At 31.6% G+C, this 18,261-nt stretch overlaps 2 protein-coding genes across 2 annotated transcripts; one reads left to right on the top strand and one right to left on the bottom strand.

The window, feature by feature from the left end:
• Positions 1-747: 747 nt before the first annotated feature.
• Positions 748-6,363, top strand: LOC126875007 (dynein beta chain, ciliary-like). Its single transcript, XM_050637628.1, has 3 exons — positions 748-939; positions 2,304-2,375; positions 2,577-6,363. The coding sequence occupies exons 1-3, from the start codon at positions 752-754 to the stop codon at positions 2,800-2,802; spliced, it is 486 nt and encodes a 161-aa protein (XP_050493585.1). The 5' UTR covers positions 748-751; the 3' UTR covers positions 2,803-6,363.
• A 1,549-nt stretch (positions 6,364-7,912) lies between these two features.
• LOC126874995 (uncharacterized) lies at positions 7,913-12,873 on the bottom strand. The gene is made up of 2 exons (XM_050637605.1): positions 10,979-12,873; positions 7,913-10,416 (listed from the first exon to the last, which is right to left on the bottom strand). The coding sequence occupies exon 2, from the start codon at positions 10,386-10,388 to the stop codon at positions 9,609-9,611; it is 780 nt and encodes a 259-aa protein (XP_050493562.1). The 5' UTR covers positions 10,389-10,416; positions 10,979-12,873; the 3' UTR covers positions 7,913-9,608.
• Positions 12,874-18,261: the final 5,388 nt, after the last annotated feature.

The raw sequence follows: 18,261 nt of genomic DNA, 5'->3' as shown, positions 1-18,261 counted from the left end.
TATATAAATGTGTAGTACTTTGAATTAATTATTAATTGTTTTAATAAATATATTTCTCTTGGCTATGAAAAAATAGCATACTTTTGTAGTACACTTACAAATATTAGTACTATATTAGTACGTTATATTACATTATAATATAGTACTATAATATAATATAATGTGATAGAATAGAATACTATATCAGTGTATTATGGTACATTATGATATCGAAAAACCGTTAAAAAGTATTATTAAGTATACTTATTTACCACAGTAATATTGCTATACTTATTAACTATTGGAACCTAACCTCCACTTTTATATCAGTTCTTTGTTTCGCATACTACGGCATTTTTCGAAACCTAACTATCGTGTTATACGAAGGATACCTGTATATAAATTCTTTATGTATCATAAGATTCTATAATTTCTGCCTACCTTTATATAAGTTTCAAACTAAATAATAATTGTTAATAGTTTCAACAACTTTCAAACCTTTTTTACTCTTTTAACTTTTAAAAAGTCATACTTACACATACGACACACACAAGTACTTTCTGAAAGTGGCTTAATACCTGTGAACAGAGCTGTTTTACTAACATTTAGAAAACTTTAATTTAATATACATGATTTTATATATAGTAAATACATTCAATTTTCTCGCTATGAATTATATCATACATAGTTTTGTCATCTTTTAATCGTTAACATATTATATGAAATATTTAATAAGTAATTATCTTGATCAATCAGATTGTTCTCCGTGATAATGAGAGATCAGGCAAACATGACAGGAAATGATCCAAAATGGATCATTTTTGACGGCGATATAGATCCGATGTGGATCGAGTCATTAAACACTGTCATGGATGACAACAAAGTGTTAACTTTGGCTAGCAACGAAAGAATCGCTTTAACAGAACACATGAGGCTTCTCTTCGAAATTTCAAATCTTAGGTAATATGCAGCATTTTATCATTGGTAATTTTTTTGTCTAATGACTATAGCTATCATCGTAAGTATTATAACTGATTAACCACAAAAGGAAGCCTCAACTCCAACGATTTTGATCTTAAGATATGTTGTAGAGAGGCAGAGACTAAATAACATACACTTTGTCCGAGGGCCTCAAAAGTTATGTTAAGTTGGATGGTGTGGATCATGGAATCGAACCTAACCTAATCATTGGTTACCACTATTAGGATCTCAATTCTATACAAATGCATATGAAATTTCGTTTTTAATTACTTATATTCAGAGCATAAGCATAATCTAACAAATACCATTTTCTTTTTGTCATAACTTTTGAACACGATCGTTCTACGCGTCGAAAGAAGCGTATGTTACTCGAGACTCTCCCTTCTACAATATATCCGAAATTCAACAAAATTGGAGTCGAGGTCCCCTTTTCTGCATATTTACGATAATGGTTATTTCTTCAGAATTCTATTAGTATTGAGATCACAAATCTCGATCGTAAATCAGTTTTTAAGTACCAATTGAGTGGCAATCGATTTTTAGTTTGCGAGCACAAATTTGCTAGAACTTAGACTTCTTATCGATCTTCTCATCAGTCATCGACGCAACATTTTTACTGTAAACGATGTCGTATTGCTGGGAACATTTTCAGGAGATTGGAAAATAGACTAATCTCCTGTGACTGTTCTCCTCAAATTACAAGCGGAAGCTAAAGCACATTCAATATTTACGTATTGCAATATGATTATTTATTATATGACATAAACAGTATGTCCTGTTTAGCTGAAAATGTTCAAATATCTAGAAAAATGCGAATGATATGAAAAAATATTTCGAACAAAAGTTATACGATATCGAGTTGAAATTGAAATGAAAACAATTGTAAATGGGTACCTTTATTTCTGATTATAGATTCCTGTAGCTGACAATCAGTTTTTAAAACACTACAAATTCCTGCTTTTTGCACCATCGTTTCGACTATCGAGACACGAGCTTTATGAGCTTTTTTTATGTTTCCAAAACAGTCAGTTCCATGCAATCAATTTTAAATTCAAATTGATAAAAGTACGGTGTGTCATCGCTGATACTACACAACTTCATGTCAGACATTTTTTCGTATCATTCCTATTTTTCCAATGAGCGTTCCCAATGAAACAGGACATACTGTATAGATATACATACCCAATATGTTTGTTTATTGTCTTTGGTTATAGTGTTTGTTCTAATACATGTAGAAATGCTGTATTTCTATATTAACATATTTTAATATTTTATGTATTATTTATATGTGTGAATATTTCTTATCGTACAAGAGTTAAGTAAGATTGGAAAATAAATTTCAGGACAGCAACGCCAGCTACTGTTTCTAGGGCAGGAATTCTTTATATAAATCCACAAGATATTGGGTGGTATCCGTAAGTAAACATTTATTTACTTTTGTAGTTCGTATAAGTTCTCTTAACTAAATTATAGCACACTGAACTTGACAAATATTTTCAATTTTTTATTATAAAGTTATGTTATATAATATATGTTGTATGTGTTATACATACATGTATGTTATATAATTGTTATTAATTAATGAATTACCATTATTATTATTATTATTTGATTAGATTTGCAACCAGCTGGATAGAAACAAGAGATCCAGCTGAGAGAGCGAACTTAACCATTCTGTTCGATAAATATGTACCATCCCTTGTAGAAATGACAAAATCTAGGTTTAAAAAAATTACGCCATTACCAGAAATATGTCACGTGGAAATGCTTTGTAAATTACTGGACTATTTTCTGATTAAGGAAAATGTAACACCGGATTGCCCAAAGGAATGGTATAAATAAGACCTAAACAGTACTAAAATTTATATACCCTTAAAAGAACTCGTTATCTATCGACATTATCAATAAATATTTCAAATGAAATTTATTGTATTCAAGGGAATTAATCAGATGAATATGTTTTGAACTTTTTGATGAATTATATTTTCTGAGATATCAATGTAACCTTCAGTTTTTTTTAATAATAACGTATATTTTTTTATTGCTTACTGTTGTAGCCTCTAGAAAGACGAATTTAGCAACCTACGAAAATGACCTTCAGTTGACCTCGAATTTCATAACGAAACGATTTGTGGAGAACTTGAGTCGATCTTAGGATCGATACAGACCTTGCTGAGGGCGGGATGCAGTTATTACTTTCCATAAATTTTCGCTACATTCTGATATTCAAAGTCAACCAAAAATGACATTACATTATAGATCGTTGAATTCGTTTTTTTAGCAACTACAACATAGAAGAAAAAGATATGCGGCGTCGTTTGAAAGATTCGACATATTTCAAAAAATAATTCATTCAAAAATCGGAATATATTCATTTGATCAGTTCCTTTAAATACAATAAATTGGTAGTAGCATACAATTCAGTGACCATCATAGATTTTTTCAAGCTGCAACATATTGATAAAGACTATTTAAAAAGATGAAATATCATTAAAAAAGTGTCACAAAGAATTCTAATTGTATAAACGCAAATTAAGTAACAGAAAGTAAACAGGAAACAGTTAAGAAGGAAATTTAATTTGATATTTGTTGATAATAAATTCGAATAACTAAAAATAACAAATAAAAAATAATTTAAAAGAATGAAACTTAATAGTCATATGTATATCATATATAACTTATGTTATATATCATATATAACTTATGGCTCGCTAACCTCTCAATTTTTGTATCACAATTGTAAATTTCACTTGTAGTTTTAAATATGTTGTCAATTATTATTTTGTAGGGTTTTTCCTAGATTGAGGTTAGTTAAGTTTAAGTTTAGTTCTAAAGAAAAATTAAAAGTACATACTCATAATTGTCGCGACACTTTCACTAACATATTTGTAAAATTTTTCTGATTGGAATAAGACCAAACACGATGTAATTTAAATTTAGGATTGTGCGAGTAACCGAAATTATGATCTCGGGTCCGGATCCAGAAAATTTAAGGTTAACTTGTACTTGAACTAAGTTTAAGGTTAATTTGTACTTGACCTAATTGTAACTATTTATTGTAACAATTTAAATGAAATTTCAGTGTGTCACTGTTTTTTAGTACACTTAAGCAGTGTTTAGGTGCATGATAACAGAAAAATTATGTTCTGAATCGAACCTCCGATCCCGAATTGAAAATCTGAAATTGTAATCGGCTCAGATTGGGACCCTTGAGGAAACTTTGTGACCATATCAGTATCACTCTGTTTCTCAATTTTACAATCAGATTTTGTACTTTAACTTTAAGATTCGAAATGATTTTCACATTTTTCTGCAATAAAAAAGAGAAAATCGCACGGGAGCGTTATAACCTAACCTGATCCGATTACAATTTCAGGTATCCGAACATTACAAACTTCTGGGATTGCAACCCGATCCCGAGTAAAATTCGCACACGCCTAAATTAAATCATATTTACATAATAGAAATTACAAACTTAATAGACAGAAAATAGGTTAATGTCACTAAATAAGGAAACATGTTCCAAATTATATGGTGTCTGATCTTGCTTTAATCAGAAAAGCCTCACAATTACATCGGCATACGTTTTATTCAACAAAAATGAAAAATAAAAACGTTTCATCGTTGCATTATTATCATCTCGCCGATATGCTTTTTTTCTCTTTATAATAAGCCGTTTTCACTTTCACTCACGCTGTCCTTTCTTAAAATTCGTAAGAATGATGGACCGTACCTATACTTAGCATCGATTCCTCCCTCGATAAACGTCTGGCTCGTATCCCAATTTTTGGGTGCTATAGAGGAATTTACCGCATTTCTTATCGTTCTTAAATGATTTTCTATGTCCTCAATGCCTTTCTACAAACAGGTACGAATTATACTTTGCATTTGCCTGTATTTGGGCGTTCGGATCAGCGACCTTTCAAGATCAATTGATCGATTGGCGAAACGAGTTCAATAAGTGGTGGCAAAACGAATTTAAGACTATTAAGTTTCCTACTGGCAGCAACGTATTTAATTTTTTCATCGAAAACGAAACAAAGAAGTTGGTTCCATGGAGTGAGAAGATACAGGCCTTTGAACTGGATCCTGATATACCTCTCCAAGTTCGTTTAAACAATTTTTCATTAAAAAAGAAATTCTTTAGATATTAAACAAATGTTAGAATAAGATAATTTAAGTCTTTATTCTTCGACTCGTTTCTAGAACTTCATCGTTTCTTTTTACTGAAAGATCTTTATTATACAAGGAATTTCATTTTCTAAACTATATGTTATTCGAACAAGTGTTTCAAATAAAACTTGTTCTGTTTCAAGGAGGATGTCTTATGACAACTGTAAGATTTGTCCATGTGGAGGACTTTTCAGTATCTCAAGGTGATCTTTTTTTTGGATGGAACTGTATATTTTTTACACAGTAGAGCTTGAAAGATATTTCAGTACTAATTTCATGAAATTGAGTGTATAGAAAACCAGTAAAACATAAATATAAAAGCGTTATCTTTCCTTGTATTTAATACCTACTTTTGCAGAGAATTAAAAAACGCATCAAATGATATATCAAAAATATATATATATATATATATATATATATGTCGGAGATGGAAGGAAAGCCGAAGCCTTTCCTTGGAAATTTTGGGAACATCCTCTAGTACCTTAGCCTAGATTTTATTATAGTTGTAATTGCTTAAGATTTGTAATAAGCGAGATTGGGTTCGAGGTGACAATCGGTCGCTGAACGTAGCCACGGTCACGGGATGGATGTTTTATCTAACGGAGGTCTGGAGTGGTTGTATGTGTTTTCCGAGAAATGTGGTTGTGGCGGCATGCGGCCTCGAGAGCGGGCCGAGCCACGTGTGATGTTGCCTCGGAGGTGCCGATGCAATGGTACATACATTGTATTAGTAATCAAAACTCCAGGCAGAAACTGCCTAGCAACGGCGTTTGGAACTTTCTCGATGCTTCCAACGAGTGTGCCTAGCAACGGCGTTTGGAACCTTCTCGATGCTTCCAAACGGGTATAGAAAACAAAATGCAATCGTACAGGGAGAAAAATCTCCACGAGGCTGGCATTCTTGCGATTGCCTTGGAGAGTGATACATCGAGCATTTTCAACGATCGCATTTGCGTCTAAGTTAGTTTCGCTTAGTAAGGAGTTATCCCGGTGACCGTGGATTCGTTTGAACTCAAACATTGCTAATAGTATTATTTAATTTAATTATTCGTAGATCGTATTATTCGTTAGGCTCAGTGTTTGTTAGACTTATTATTAGTTGTACTTATTATTTGTTAAGCTTAGTGATAGACCTGTATATACGTGTAAATAAAATCTCGGCTTTGTGAAACGATGGCTAGTCCACATGAAGAGTCGTCGCGCGCCCAAAATTCGAATCGTGACCCGACATATATAAAATACAAAAATCTTTACAAACTCCAGTTCTTTACAAAATGCAAAAGATTTCATTTTGATTAAACTATCCTTGGCAGAATGATCGATGGCCTTATATAAAAAGAATAAATACTGAATTCGTAACCTTCCCCTTTCCGAACTTGATTAAAGACATCATCTAGCAAATATAACATATTTACTAACTGTCTGTGAGCTGTTTACTAGCGAAGAAGAAGAAAAACGGGTCTCCAACGGCTCTGTGAACGGTTTTATTACGGTCTTGTAAAGGGTAATTTTATTCTGTAAATTTAGTTTGGAGCGTCGGCCCGTGAGCCAATAGAGTTTTTTTAGTTTGTCCTTTAGTTGCTTCCTTTTATCTGAGATGTGTGTCTTCCACGTTAGTCTCCTGTCCAGAGTCATGCCCAGGTATCGGACTGTGTCCCTGCTAGGAACTGTTGCATTGTTGATGGTGACCTGGGGGCAGGTTTGTTTTCGGAGCGTGAAGGTTACATGTGAGGATTTCTTTTCGTTGATTTTGAAGCCCCATTTGTGAAACCACTTTTCCATGAAGTCGAGACTTCGCTGGAGAGTGGATGAGGCTATTACCGGGTCTGCGTGGGAAGCTAATAGCGCTGTGTCGTCTGCAAATGTCGCTATTGTTATATCGTTTGATATAGGTAGGTCGGCAGTGTAGATGGAGTACAGTAGGGGTCCGAGGACACTACCTTGGGGTATGCCGGCTTCTATTGGGAATGTTGCGGAAGTGGCGTCTAGGTATTTAACCATGAATTGTCTATTGGTTAGGTAAGATTTTAGGATGGAGTAGTAGGGGTGGGGTAGGGTCTTTTTAAGTTTGTAAAGTAGCCCTTCATGCCATACTTTATCGAATGCCTGTTGGATGTCTAGGAAAACCGCTGAGCAATATTTTTTCTTTTCGAGTGTTTGGCTGATCGTATGAGTTAAGCGGTGGATTTGCTCTACTGTAGAATGATGTTTTCGGAACCGGAATTGGTGATCTGGGAGTGTTTTCAAGTTCTCTAGAATTGGAAGGAGTCGGTTCGTGAGCATCTTCTCGAATAGTTTGGACAGGGTAGGTAAAAGAAAAAGCAAAGGTAACATTGAAACCTCCAAGGTACGCCCATCTAGATAAGATCATCATAAGGTTTATTAATAAATGTTTTCTGTCAAATGCTTGCATCAAGGTAAAATATATTGTTTAAAGCAAGTTTTACTTGAAACACATTTTCGAATAATATATAGTTTAGCAGATATTTACGTGGACCTATTGTGATGAGACACCCTGTGTTATACAGTTTCTTATAATTTTGATATATACAGAGTGCACAAAAAGGTTGAAGAAAAACTTTAGGAGCTCGTAGTAATGATGAAAATGAGCAAAAAAGATTTTAATAAATCCATGAAACCATTTGTACCTATGTTCATTGAGATTTCTTTATTTGTTTTGATGGGTGCTATATGCTCCTAAAAATTTTCCCTGCTTTCTTGTGCGGCCTGCATAAACACATAAAATAGAATTTAAATAACATAAAAAAAAAAAAATAGCTTGGTGAATGAATGTAAAAATTTATTAGATATTAAATGTACGATCTTACACATATTTGCCAATATCATAAGTAATTCATTCACATTTTGAATGAAAATTTAATTCTTATCAAACTTACAGTGGATAATAATAATAATAAGAGGCATAAAAGAAACGAAAGCTTATCCACAAATGTTTTTTTAAGTACAAAATCTCAGTCATTTACAGAAACATGCTTTAATCTGGAATATTTTCAATATTATTAACGCCTTAAACGTTATTCACATGAATTGACTTAAATGTGACACTAAGTATACAAAGACTTCAAATTTTTTTTGCTTGATGATATTATGCTCTACGGATAAGAGTAGGAACCAAACACTTTGCAAATAAACATTAGTAATGTGGTAACAATGGACCAGTTTTTCGTTTAGTATTGATTATTAATTTTCGATGATTACATTACGAATTCTTTGTTCTTCTTTAATTCCGTAAACCGCGTGATGAATAATACTATACAAATGCAAAATACAGTATAAATGGGATAAGAATTTCGTGTACATCGGTAAATTGTTCGTATTATACTTGTACATTAGATGTTGATGCAAACATTTTTCTTTTTTCAATCTATATGGATAATTGGTATAGGGGGTTCTGTTTATTGATTATTTGTAAACTACAAATGTTTATGCATGTTTATATGTTTGTAAATGCAACTAAGAAATACCTGAGATTTAAATAGAGATTTGATTTACTTTCTAAAATATTGTAACGACTACCTTACTTTAGATATTTTTTACGTTGATCTACAATTTTACACATTTTTCGTACATAAACGTTCGCAGTTTACTTATCGATATCATCCTTTTCGCTGAATGAATGATAATTATTATTATCCTTATAATAATAAGTTAAATAAGTAAAACTACTATGTAATAACATTATGCATGGGCAGTACTATCTTTTTCAAAAATGTATGTTTTTAACTCTGTTAAGCGTTTGCTAATTGATCATGCATCATCTGATTTTTTTAAATTATTTTACATTTGTATATGTATTTTCAGGAAAATCTGCTAACGTTAAATTATATTTAGATGTGTATTAATCTATATTGTGAATTTTGCTATTAAAATGATATGTTTTCCTTCAGTCGTAATTATAACAGTCTTGTATTTTATGTCACACAGTGTTTGCAAATAATAGATAATTGCGCTGGTTTAAATATTACATAAATCGAAATATGTATCAGATTGACGTACTTCTATCAATATTATACCGTTAAATATCAATAATGTTAGGTTTTCGCGTATAACTTATGATATATATAATTGAACGGATAATTGAATTACATTTTTAAATATTATTTCATTAAATTCAATTCTGCTGTAATAATATGGCATCCGAAGTGCTTGCACGTCCGTTGTGATCTATATAATGGTTTTGAAAAGTCGAAATATTGCAAAAGAAATGATAAACTTCATTTTTCCTCGAGTATATCCGTATGTCATAAGATAAAAGTGAATGTTTTAATTAATTCTTCAGAAAACGGTATAAGTTTAGCAGAATAAGTAACATAGAATAAAACGTTAAAAATAGAATTCTGACAGATTGTCATTTACTATATAAAATTAAAAAATTCAGCTATTAGAGACTATAACCTGCCTCATTTGGCTAATATTATTATTTGGTAAATTATAACGCGAGAGAAATACCTGATTTAAGAATTTAATTCGCTACTTGATTCTGTTAGTGTCTCTGAATCTGAGTCCTCGTTTGGAATATCCACTAGTTCATTAACTCTTAGTACTCCGCGTACATGTTGGTTAGGGATGAATCGTATTCGTACTCCAGCTAATTCTACATGTTTCCCATCCTTGATTTTTGCTCTGCCCATAAAATCGCAGCCGAATATGCCATCTGTCTCTATGTAAAAGTCATCAGAAATTACTCGACAAGGATGTAGTATAGTCTTGTTATTTACGTGTATACTTAAGCATATTAAACATATGGTTTGAATCCGAGCACCGAATACATCCTCTAAAGTGAGGACTTCTTTAGCAGCAGTCACATCGTCCTTTAACGTACCTATTTTTATCATTGTAATTGGACAGTTTTTAGAAACCATCATCTTTGCTTTTTCACCTTTCAATTCTGGGGTTGAGATCTCGATAATATCTTTATAAGGAGATATTAAATATTCACGGTAAGCTCCTACAGTTGATAGGGTTGACATTTCTGTACTGATTTCGCTGCTGGTACCAGGTTGGCCCTCGGGTTGTGGAGCAGCATTTGCAAAATTTTTTCTGTAACGCTGCTTAGCTGAATCTATTATGTATTGTTTATCTCTCTCAAAGGATCTACAATCCAGCATATCATGTCCTGTTCTTTTACAGTAGTCGCACATAAGCGTGAAACAATCTCGTGCGAGATGTCCTACCCGGTGGCATCTGTCGCAAAAAGTTTTCGGTTTATTTTGCGTTTTCTTTTTATTAGGCATCTCGATTCACTTCTTGATCCTCTATGTCCTAAATTATTATGTTATTATATTATTATATTATTATATTATTCATTATTATATTATTATTGTATTGTATAACTATCGTAAATTTGCCATTTTTATTTGTTAGTCTTATTTTGATGATGAAATAATATATATATATATATAAATAATATATATCTAAATAAATAATATACCTAAATAATATATATATATATATTATATTATATAATATATTATATTATATAATATATATTATATATATATAGATATATATATCTATATTATTTCATCATCAAAATAAGATATATACATATACATATATACATATATATATATATATATATATATATATATATATATATATATATATATATATATATATATATCCACCTTATATATAATACATCTATTAGGATATATATCTTCCTACAATACATTTCGAGAATTCTACGAAAGTACTGCTTATAAATAACATCTAATTTTAAATGTACACACACTTACTTTATAGCAACGTATTAATAAAAAAAATACCTCTGAATTCCTTTAGAACGTGAAAGATTAAATGAAGGATTGAGGTTAAAATTTACCTCGCTATCCGGTTATTCTTATCCAAGTTGAAATAAAGCTTTCCTCAAAACTCGTTCTACGCTTCACTCTGGAGATTTGATATTGACTGTTGATCAGTAGTTCGTAGTATTCTCCTTTGTTGCTGTCGATTCTCGAATTAAAATTTTCAAACTCAGAAAATTAAGGAAAGAAGAAATAAAGAACGCCGAGCCGCCCGATATTCGCAATTTATAAAATAGTTACAATAAGGAAGGGAAAGAGGACTGTAGAATTGATATAGTAGGTATAAAATAGATGAGACCGGGCAATGACAGAATGCGAATTACCTTAAAGGCGGTTAGACGTTTACTTTACTACGTTTGAATGAGTAATACTAAGTACAGCGTCTAACATAACATAGGCGAGAATCCTATTCGTAACAGAATGATAGAGCGTTGACCAATGAAGAATTACTTGCTTTCCTAAACATTAGCAACGCTCATAAAAACACCGCCTTTAAGATAAAGGAGCGAAATATATAATATATATAGTTATCCGAGCTAAAGAACCCAAGGCATCGATACAGGTTACTTGCATAGGGTCCGAACTCCAGATTAGCGCTTTGTGCTGCGTCAATGTAATTGAGACGCAGAGAAACTCTCTGACTTCTTCGTTAACTCCAGAAATTAGAAGTTCTTCCGACTATGAATGAAACTGATCCGAAATATGATAAAAGTGCCTCTATATAATCTAACACTCGCCGTTAGAACAGGTACTGCAGCACCATAAACCTGGCTTAAAAACAACTGTTAAAATAATTATTTATTTATTTCAAATAATAACGCCTTAACAAAGCAGTTCAAATATGTTGTAATTGAAAATGTGTGAAGATTTCGTTTATAATAATTTTGATATTACTAGTACGAAATATGATGATTTAATTTAACTTACCAACTATGTTTTATATTATAGAATTGTTATTTGAATTCTTTAATAATGCTGGTTCTTTTCCATCGAAAAAGTATACAGTAATTTGGATTCAGAAGTTAACTCGCTGAAGAATCAATTGATAAAAAATATAATAGGTAATATGAGAACACTATAATTATGATTTTAGAAACTCGCGAGATAAAGAGAAGCACACATGATTCGTAGACGTATTTAACTTTATTTTTATTCCGATATAACGTCGAAAAGTAACAGGTGGCACCCAGCAATCCTTATACTTATTATAACAATAAAATAATAACGTTATATTGAATTTTAAGCTGGGAGAACCTCTAAGATAATAGTGTGTGGTTACCCGAAATCACGTGTACCCTCCGGCAGGCAATAAACAAATTAGTTTTTTCAATCAATTACCTGTAGCATTGAGTACAAGTTAGTAAGAGGGCATAAATGCTTATGACTTTATGACTCGTACTTCACGAATAGAAGATTCTGCTTGTCACGAACACCTGGCAGACCAGCAGACCGTATTTTAAGAGGTGAATACCTGGGACACATGAAAATTCTACGTTTTGTAGCAATTTCTTTCCTATTTTTTATTTCTATTGATTATATGAATTCAATAGAAAATTTGTTTTACGGGATTTATTGTATGACAACTAATGGACAGAAATATAACCTTTTTTATTTATTTTCAACAAAATGGCGATGCGCAATGAGCCATGTAAAATTGACCTATCCATCAGCGTAACGCACTTTTTAGAACTAGTGCGACCTAAACCAAAAAACCAGAAATTTTCGTGTCTTACATGAGCTGCGGAAGTACATAAAGATTTTAAAAAATACGTATTTTAGTGAAAATAGTGGATTTTTGAGGAAAACATTTTAATTCTGTGGAAAAAGATTGGTAACAATAACGTCTATGAATGAATATTTTTATCGCGCGACTCATGCCACGCATCACCGCCATAGTTGAAAAGAAATAAGAAAAATGTTTTTCTATTCATTAATAATACTATACCAAATAAATGTTATGAAACAAATTTTCTATTAACAGAGATGCAATAGAAGGAAAATAGGAAAGAAATTACTAAAAGAAAAACATTTATTATGATGTGTCTAAGGCAAAGGTACCCTTTCCATCTTCTCCTAAAAAGAGGTCTGTCACGTATCCGTGGAAAGCAAAAATCAGGAAGACGTTTTTATTCGTAAAATACGAGTCATAAATCTCTATATACAGGGTGGTTGATAACTGGTTGTACAAGCGGAATGGGGGTGATTCTATGCGAAAAAAGAAGTCGAAAATATAGAATAAAAATTTTTCGTTTGTGGCTTTGTTTTCGAGAAAATCGACTTTGAATTTGCGCTCGGTACGCGTGCGGTACGTTATAACGGATCTCACTGTAGATCGTTTTCTCGATGAAAAAATTAAAAAAAAAAAATTTTTTATTCTATATTTTCGACTTCTTTTTCCGCGTAGAATCACGCCCTTTCCGCTTGTACCACCAGTTACCAACCACCCTGTACAGAATTTGATTCATGCCCTATTATTACCGTGTACTCTATGACGAAGGTACAACATATATATTAGGTTGTCCCAAAAGTTTCTTCCGTTCTATAAGGAAATAATGGATGCCCAACATTTGTATTTACATACCACAAGATGCGTTCCACTGGAACGAAATGGATCATACATAATCTGATAAAATAATGTAAAACCAAAAATATTATGCATCTGTTATTTCCTTATAAAACAAAAGAAGCTTTTGGGACAACCTAATGTATAGCCACAGGTTATGTTCCGGCAGACAAAGCGCCTTTTGTTTTTCAGCAATGTACTCACACTCGTATTCGTCCAACCTTTATAACAATAACTTTTTTAAAATTGAACCAAACGACTTGGTTTTTCTCGAAAAGTTAGATGGATTAGTTTGCTACATAACACGTTAAAAGTTTTGAAAAGCTTTCAGTTGATTCGAAATCGCAAAGAAAATAGTAAAAGTCGCTTTCCATAACCTTAAAAACTTAAACTTAAAAAGTATGTTTTGTATATTTATAACAATAACATACATGCTGAAGATTTCATCGAAATGTGCTAACGTTACTTTAAGCAACAAACAATTAAAATGGTGAAAATCGTAGTTTGCACTGTTTTCACGACCTTCTACCTATACCTGTATTAAATCTAAAGATTATTAGAACTTCCGATGCCTTTCACTTGTTTCTGCATCAAATTTTCAGCATATGTATGACATAAATGTACAAAATGCGTTTTTTAAAATTTTATTTTAAGCTTTTAAATTTTAAAAAAAGGTTGGAAAAAGTGGCTTTTACTGTTTCTTTTGCAATTCAGAAAATCACAATTTTTTAAAAATATTTTACTCGATATCTGATAAACTAGACCAATATTTAACAAGTTATTGTTATCTATAACGACTGACATCTATATCTATAATGATAACGATATCTCTATGCTAGTCTGTACTAATACTAGGGAAACAAATTTTCCTTGTGCTCGATCACGTGGGTAGTATATAGAATATCCTGCAATCGCCGCTTACACTGCTCCCTTAGCCAGGTGAGATTTACTCACTCGCATGCTTTAAACTATCTTTTAGAAAATTAATACATATTGACGCTTATTTATTTATGACTGAGAAAGAGCTAATCGCCCAACAATAGCATGCAAAATGAAAATAAAAAAAAGGGAGCGCTACTTACAAGATTGATTTTAAACACAAAGAGAGTATTTTCTCTATCTCACTCACACTTTACGTTTCTCACTTAGAGACAAAGGATGTAGTGGTTGACTTCCATCTGTATCGAATGTTATTTGTTTTGAACCTTGAGAGTGAAAGATTTGGAGAGAATGACAGTGTGATTAAGCCAATAAAGAAAGTTCGACACATCTGATACATTCTTGCCAATAGTAGGAAAATATATAATATAAAATGGTTAAATTTAGTGTAAAAAGGTAAAAGGTTAGGTAAAAAATTAGTGTAAATGATATGACTTTTAACCTGAAAAAGATCCTGAAACAAAATTTTTTTACATCAACTTTTTTTATTGTTTTCTTCGTACCAACAATCGATCTTGTAAGCGGCGCCCACTTTTTTATTTATACCCTGTAGATAATGTAAACGAATGAACTGTTTATAAATAAGATAACTATATATATAATGGCTACAAAAAGTTCTAGCTAATAAATATTTTTGTAATAATACAATACACAGTGTGAGATAGAAGTATTCATACAGTTGGTTTGCTATGAAAACAAACAGTGAAATATTTTCTATGTTATTAAATATACCCAAATATATGTAATATAATATGTGTATATTGTACACAAATGTTTTCAGTAATAGATGTATACAAAGGTTAATCCGTAAATATCATATCATGTCGAGGGGCATCTTAAGAAAATTGTGAAAACTATTGCGAAAATATGTATAGACTCGGACATCACTAAAAATTTAATTCAATTGAGTTAAATTTGAAAGAAAAAGGACCACAAAAGGTTAAGTATACCACGAACATTTAGGTGAATAATAGTATGACACGAATATTTTTGTTTCGACGAAATGTACCTATTGTAACCTTGTCTCGTTATAAGTTACCAAATACCAACATTTGTTTGCGTTCATTTAATATTGTAAGTGTCTAGGTATAATATCGTCATAATAATGTTGTGCGTTACGAAAAGTAGCAGATTTCAGTCGCCTGATCACGATCGACACATTTTCACATTTCTCACGAAAGGAAGCACATAGTATCATTTCTATCGATAACTAGCATGATTGGCATGAACTGATATTAACGATAACGAGCATTTATTACAAAAAAAAACTTCATTACCAATATGTAAAGTAATTAGTGAAAATCGGACGAACACTTCCGAGCACGGTATAAACAGATCTGCGCACTCGCTGGAGAAAAGCATGACTCGAACTCTAGTTAAACTTCTAACTAACTAACTCTAGTTAAGCCTACAAATAAACATGATGACAACTTAAGGAAGAGTTATGCGCATGTGTGGCGCATATAGCTATATACATAGTTACATAAATGCTGTGAATACCCATAAACATATATATGTAAATACTTCTTTTAAGGTGATACCATGTTGGTTTTTTGACTTCACTCGGGGCATGCTTTCGTCTATGTTTCAGCATAGAAAACTCAGAATTTCAATACGTCAATTAGTGACAGAAAATTAAATTACTAACATTAGGCCGAGTATCCATATGATCACCAATGTTTAAATAGATACATTGTGAAAAACGAGTGTTTTTAAATTTGTTCAAATGCTTTTAAATTGACCAGTGTTATAAGAGTCATGTAATTATTTAAGCGATTATAAAAATTTACGCAATGGAATTTTTTCCTAGAAAAAAATGAGTAAAATCAGGACCGCATCTAGAGCTTTTCAGGTCCGAGCTATACGAATGAAAGTGGGGCCTTCTTATATAAAGAAGGGTGAGAGTAATATTTGTTAACAAAAAATCATAATTTCTATAGTTGTGTTGATTTATTATGACATCTGAAATCTTATTAATAATATCCTCATAGCAAAGAATTTGAGAATATCCATTTCTATGTACAGCATTGCCATTGCGTTAACTTTTATTCCGAAAAGGTACTACGTAAATAATCTTTTACCAGTTTCAGTTATCTAATGTTGAAAAATAGTTCAGTAATGTTAAAAATAAGTTTAAGTTATTCTGACATTAGGAACTCTGTGCATAATTTTGTTTTCGATCATAAAATTCGATTTTTCACAAACAATGACTACATTTTTAGCCTCAATTAATATATTAAACTGCTACATTTCCACTTTCAGTTCATTAACATTTACATCTTTACTATAAATTCCCTCAATATAAGTTTTACAATACATGAATGCTTCTTTGATACAATTATATGTAGGTACATAAATGTAAACTTTTTGTCCACATCGTTATATATCACCTCTTCTACAGATATCAGTGACTATTCTATCACAAACGGTTAAAAATATGTTCACTTTAAATGCTTCACTTCTTTGTAATCGTACGTTGTTTCCATTGTTATCATCGAAAAATATTTTTGTGTAACTCGGTATTCTTTTGTATTTAATTGAAATAATATTTTCAGCTTCATTTTCGGAATCCTTTTGAAATTATTACCCTCTGAAATTATTATATATATTTTTAATAAAATTATTTATGTTATCATATGATGATATTTCAATAATTTGCTAAGAACATTTAACATTTGTTCGATCTAGAAAATTTTTCCATATACATATTAACGAAACAAATTCATTCGGTTTATTAAATAATATAGCTGTTTCTCCTCGAACAACTATCTTTTCAGTCTCACATATGGGTAGTTGGTTCAATGCTGTTTTATAGTTAATATATTCAGACAGTGGATTTATTTATTTCATGCAGTAATAACAAATATTTCTGTCCGAACTCCTCTTCTTTGGGTACGTGCCTGTTTTATCTACTGGTAACAGGGCCCCGAGTAAAATAGTGACCGGCATTAATATATCTATGTATGTTCGGATACTCTTTAAAACAGAATAACCTTTTTTTAGGTTAGGCCAAACAACTTCGTTTTTTTTTTTTTTTTTAGAAGTTAGGAGGTATAGTTTACTATATGACGTGTAAAAAATGTTTTCAAAAAATTACAATTGGTTGGAATCGGAAAGAAAAAAATAAATGTTAATTTGTTTACAATTTTTACCTGCGCCTATAGTGAAGATTTAAACAACACACTTTGAAGACATAAAACAGATATATACATGCTGAATCGAAAGATGCGAAAGTCTCTAAATTTATTACAGTTGTAGGCCAAATATCGTGAAAAAGTGCGAAAATGTTTTTCTACTGTTATCTATATAATGTAGTGTAATATAATGTAATATATTTTTATTGGTTACTGTATATTTATTGAAAATGTATAGAGGATAGAAATAGACTGTACAAAGTCCGAATCTTTTTGTGATCGAGTGTGCATATTTTGTAAACTTTCCGTCAAACCTTTCAAATTCTCATGAACGATTTCATTTCATAGTCCACTTTGGTGTCAACTGGAGAAACTGCGCGCATACACTTTTTCCTGGATGTTTTCATACAACAACGTGTGCCGGTAATGCTGATAGGTGCGGCGGGATCAGGGAAAAGTGTAATCATTGCTGAAAAGCTCGCATCCCTTCCGGATACCTATAATATTGCCAACGTGCCTCTTAATTATTATACTACATCAGGTAATCAAAATTCAATTAATTAAATACCAAAGGTAATAAGGGTCTAACTCGCATTTAACACATCCCGAGATAAATCCGTTTGTAGGTTACACTGCTCTTTAATGTTGTGATGACATTTTCCTG

Source organism: Bombus huntii, chromosome 17 (assembly GCF_024542735.1).
Source record: "Bombus huntii isolate Logan2020A chromosome 17, iyBomHunt1.1, whole genome shotgun sequence".
NCBI lineage: Eukaryota > Metazoa > Arthropoda > Insecta > Hymenoptera > Apidae > Bombus > Bombus huntii.
The sequence above is the reverse complement of the archived record's forward strand: the minus strand, read 5'-3'. Positions and strand labels throughout refer to the sequence as shown.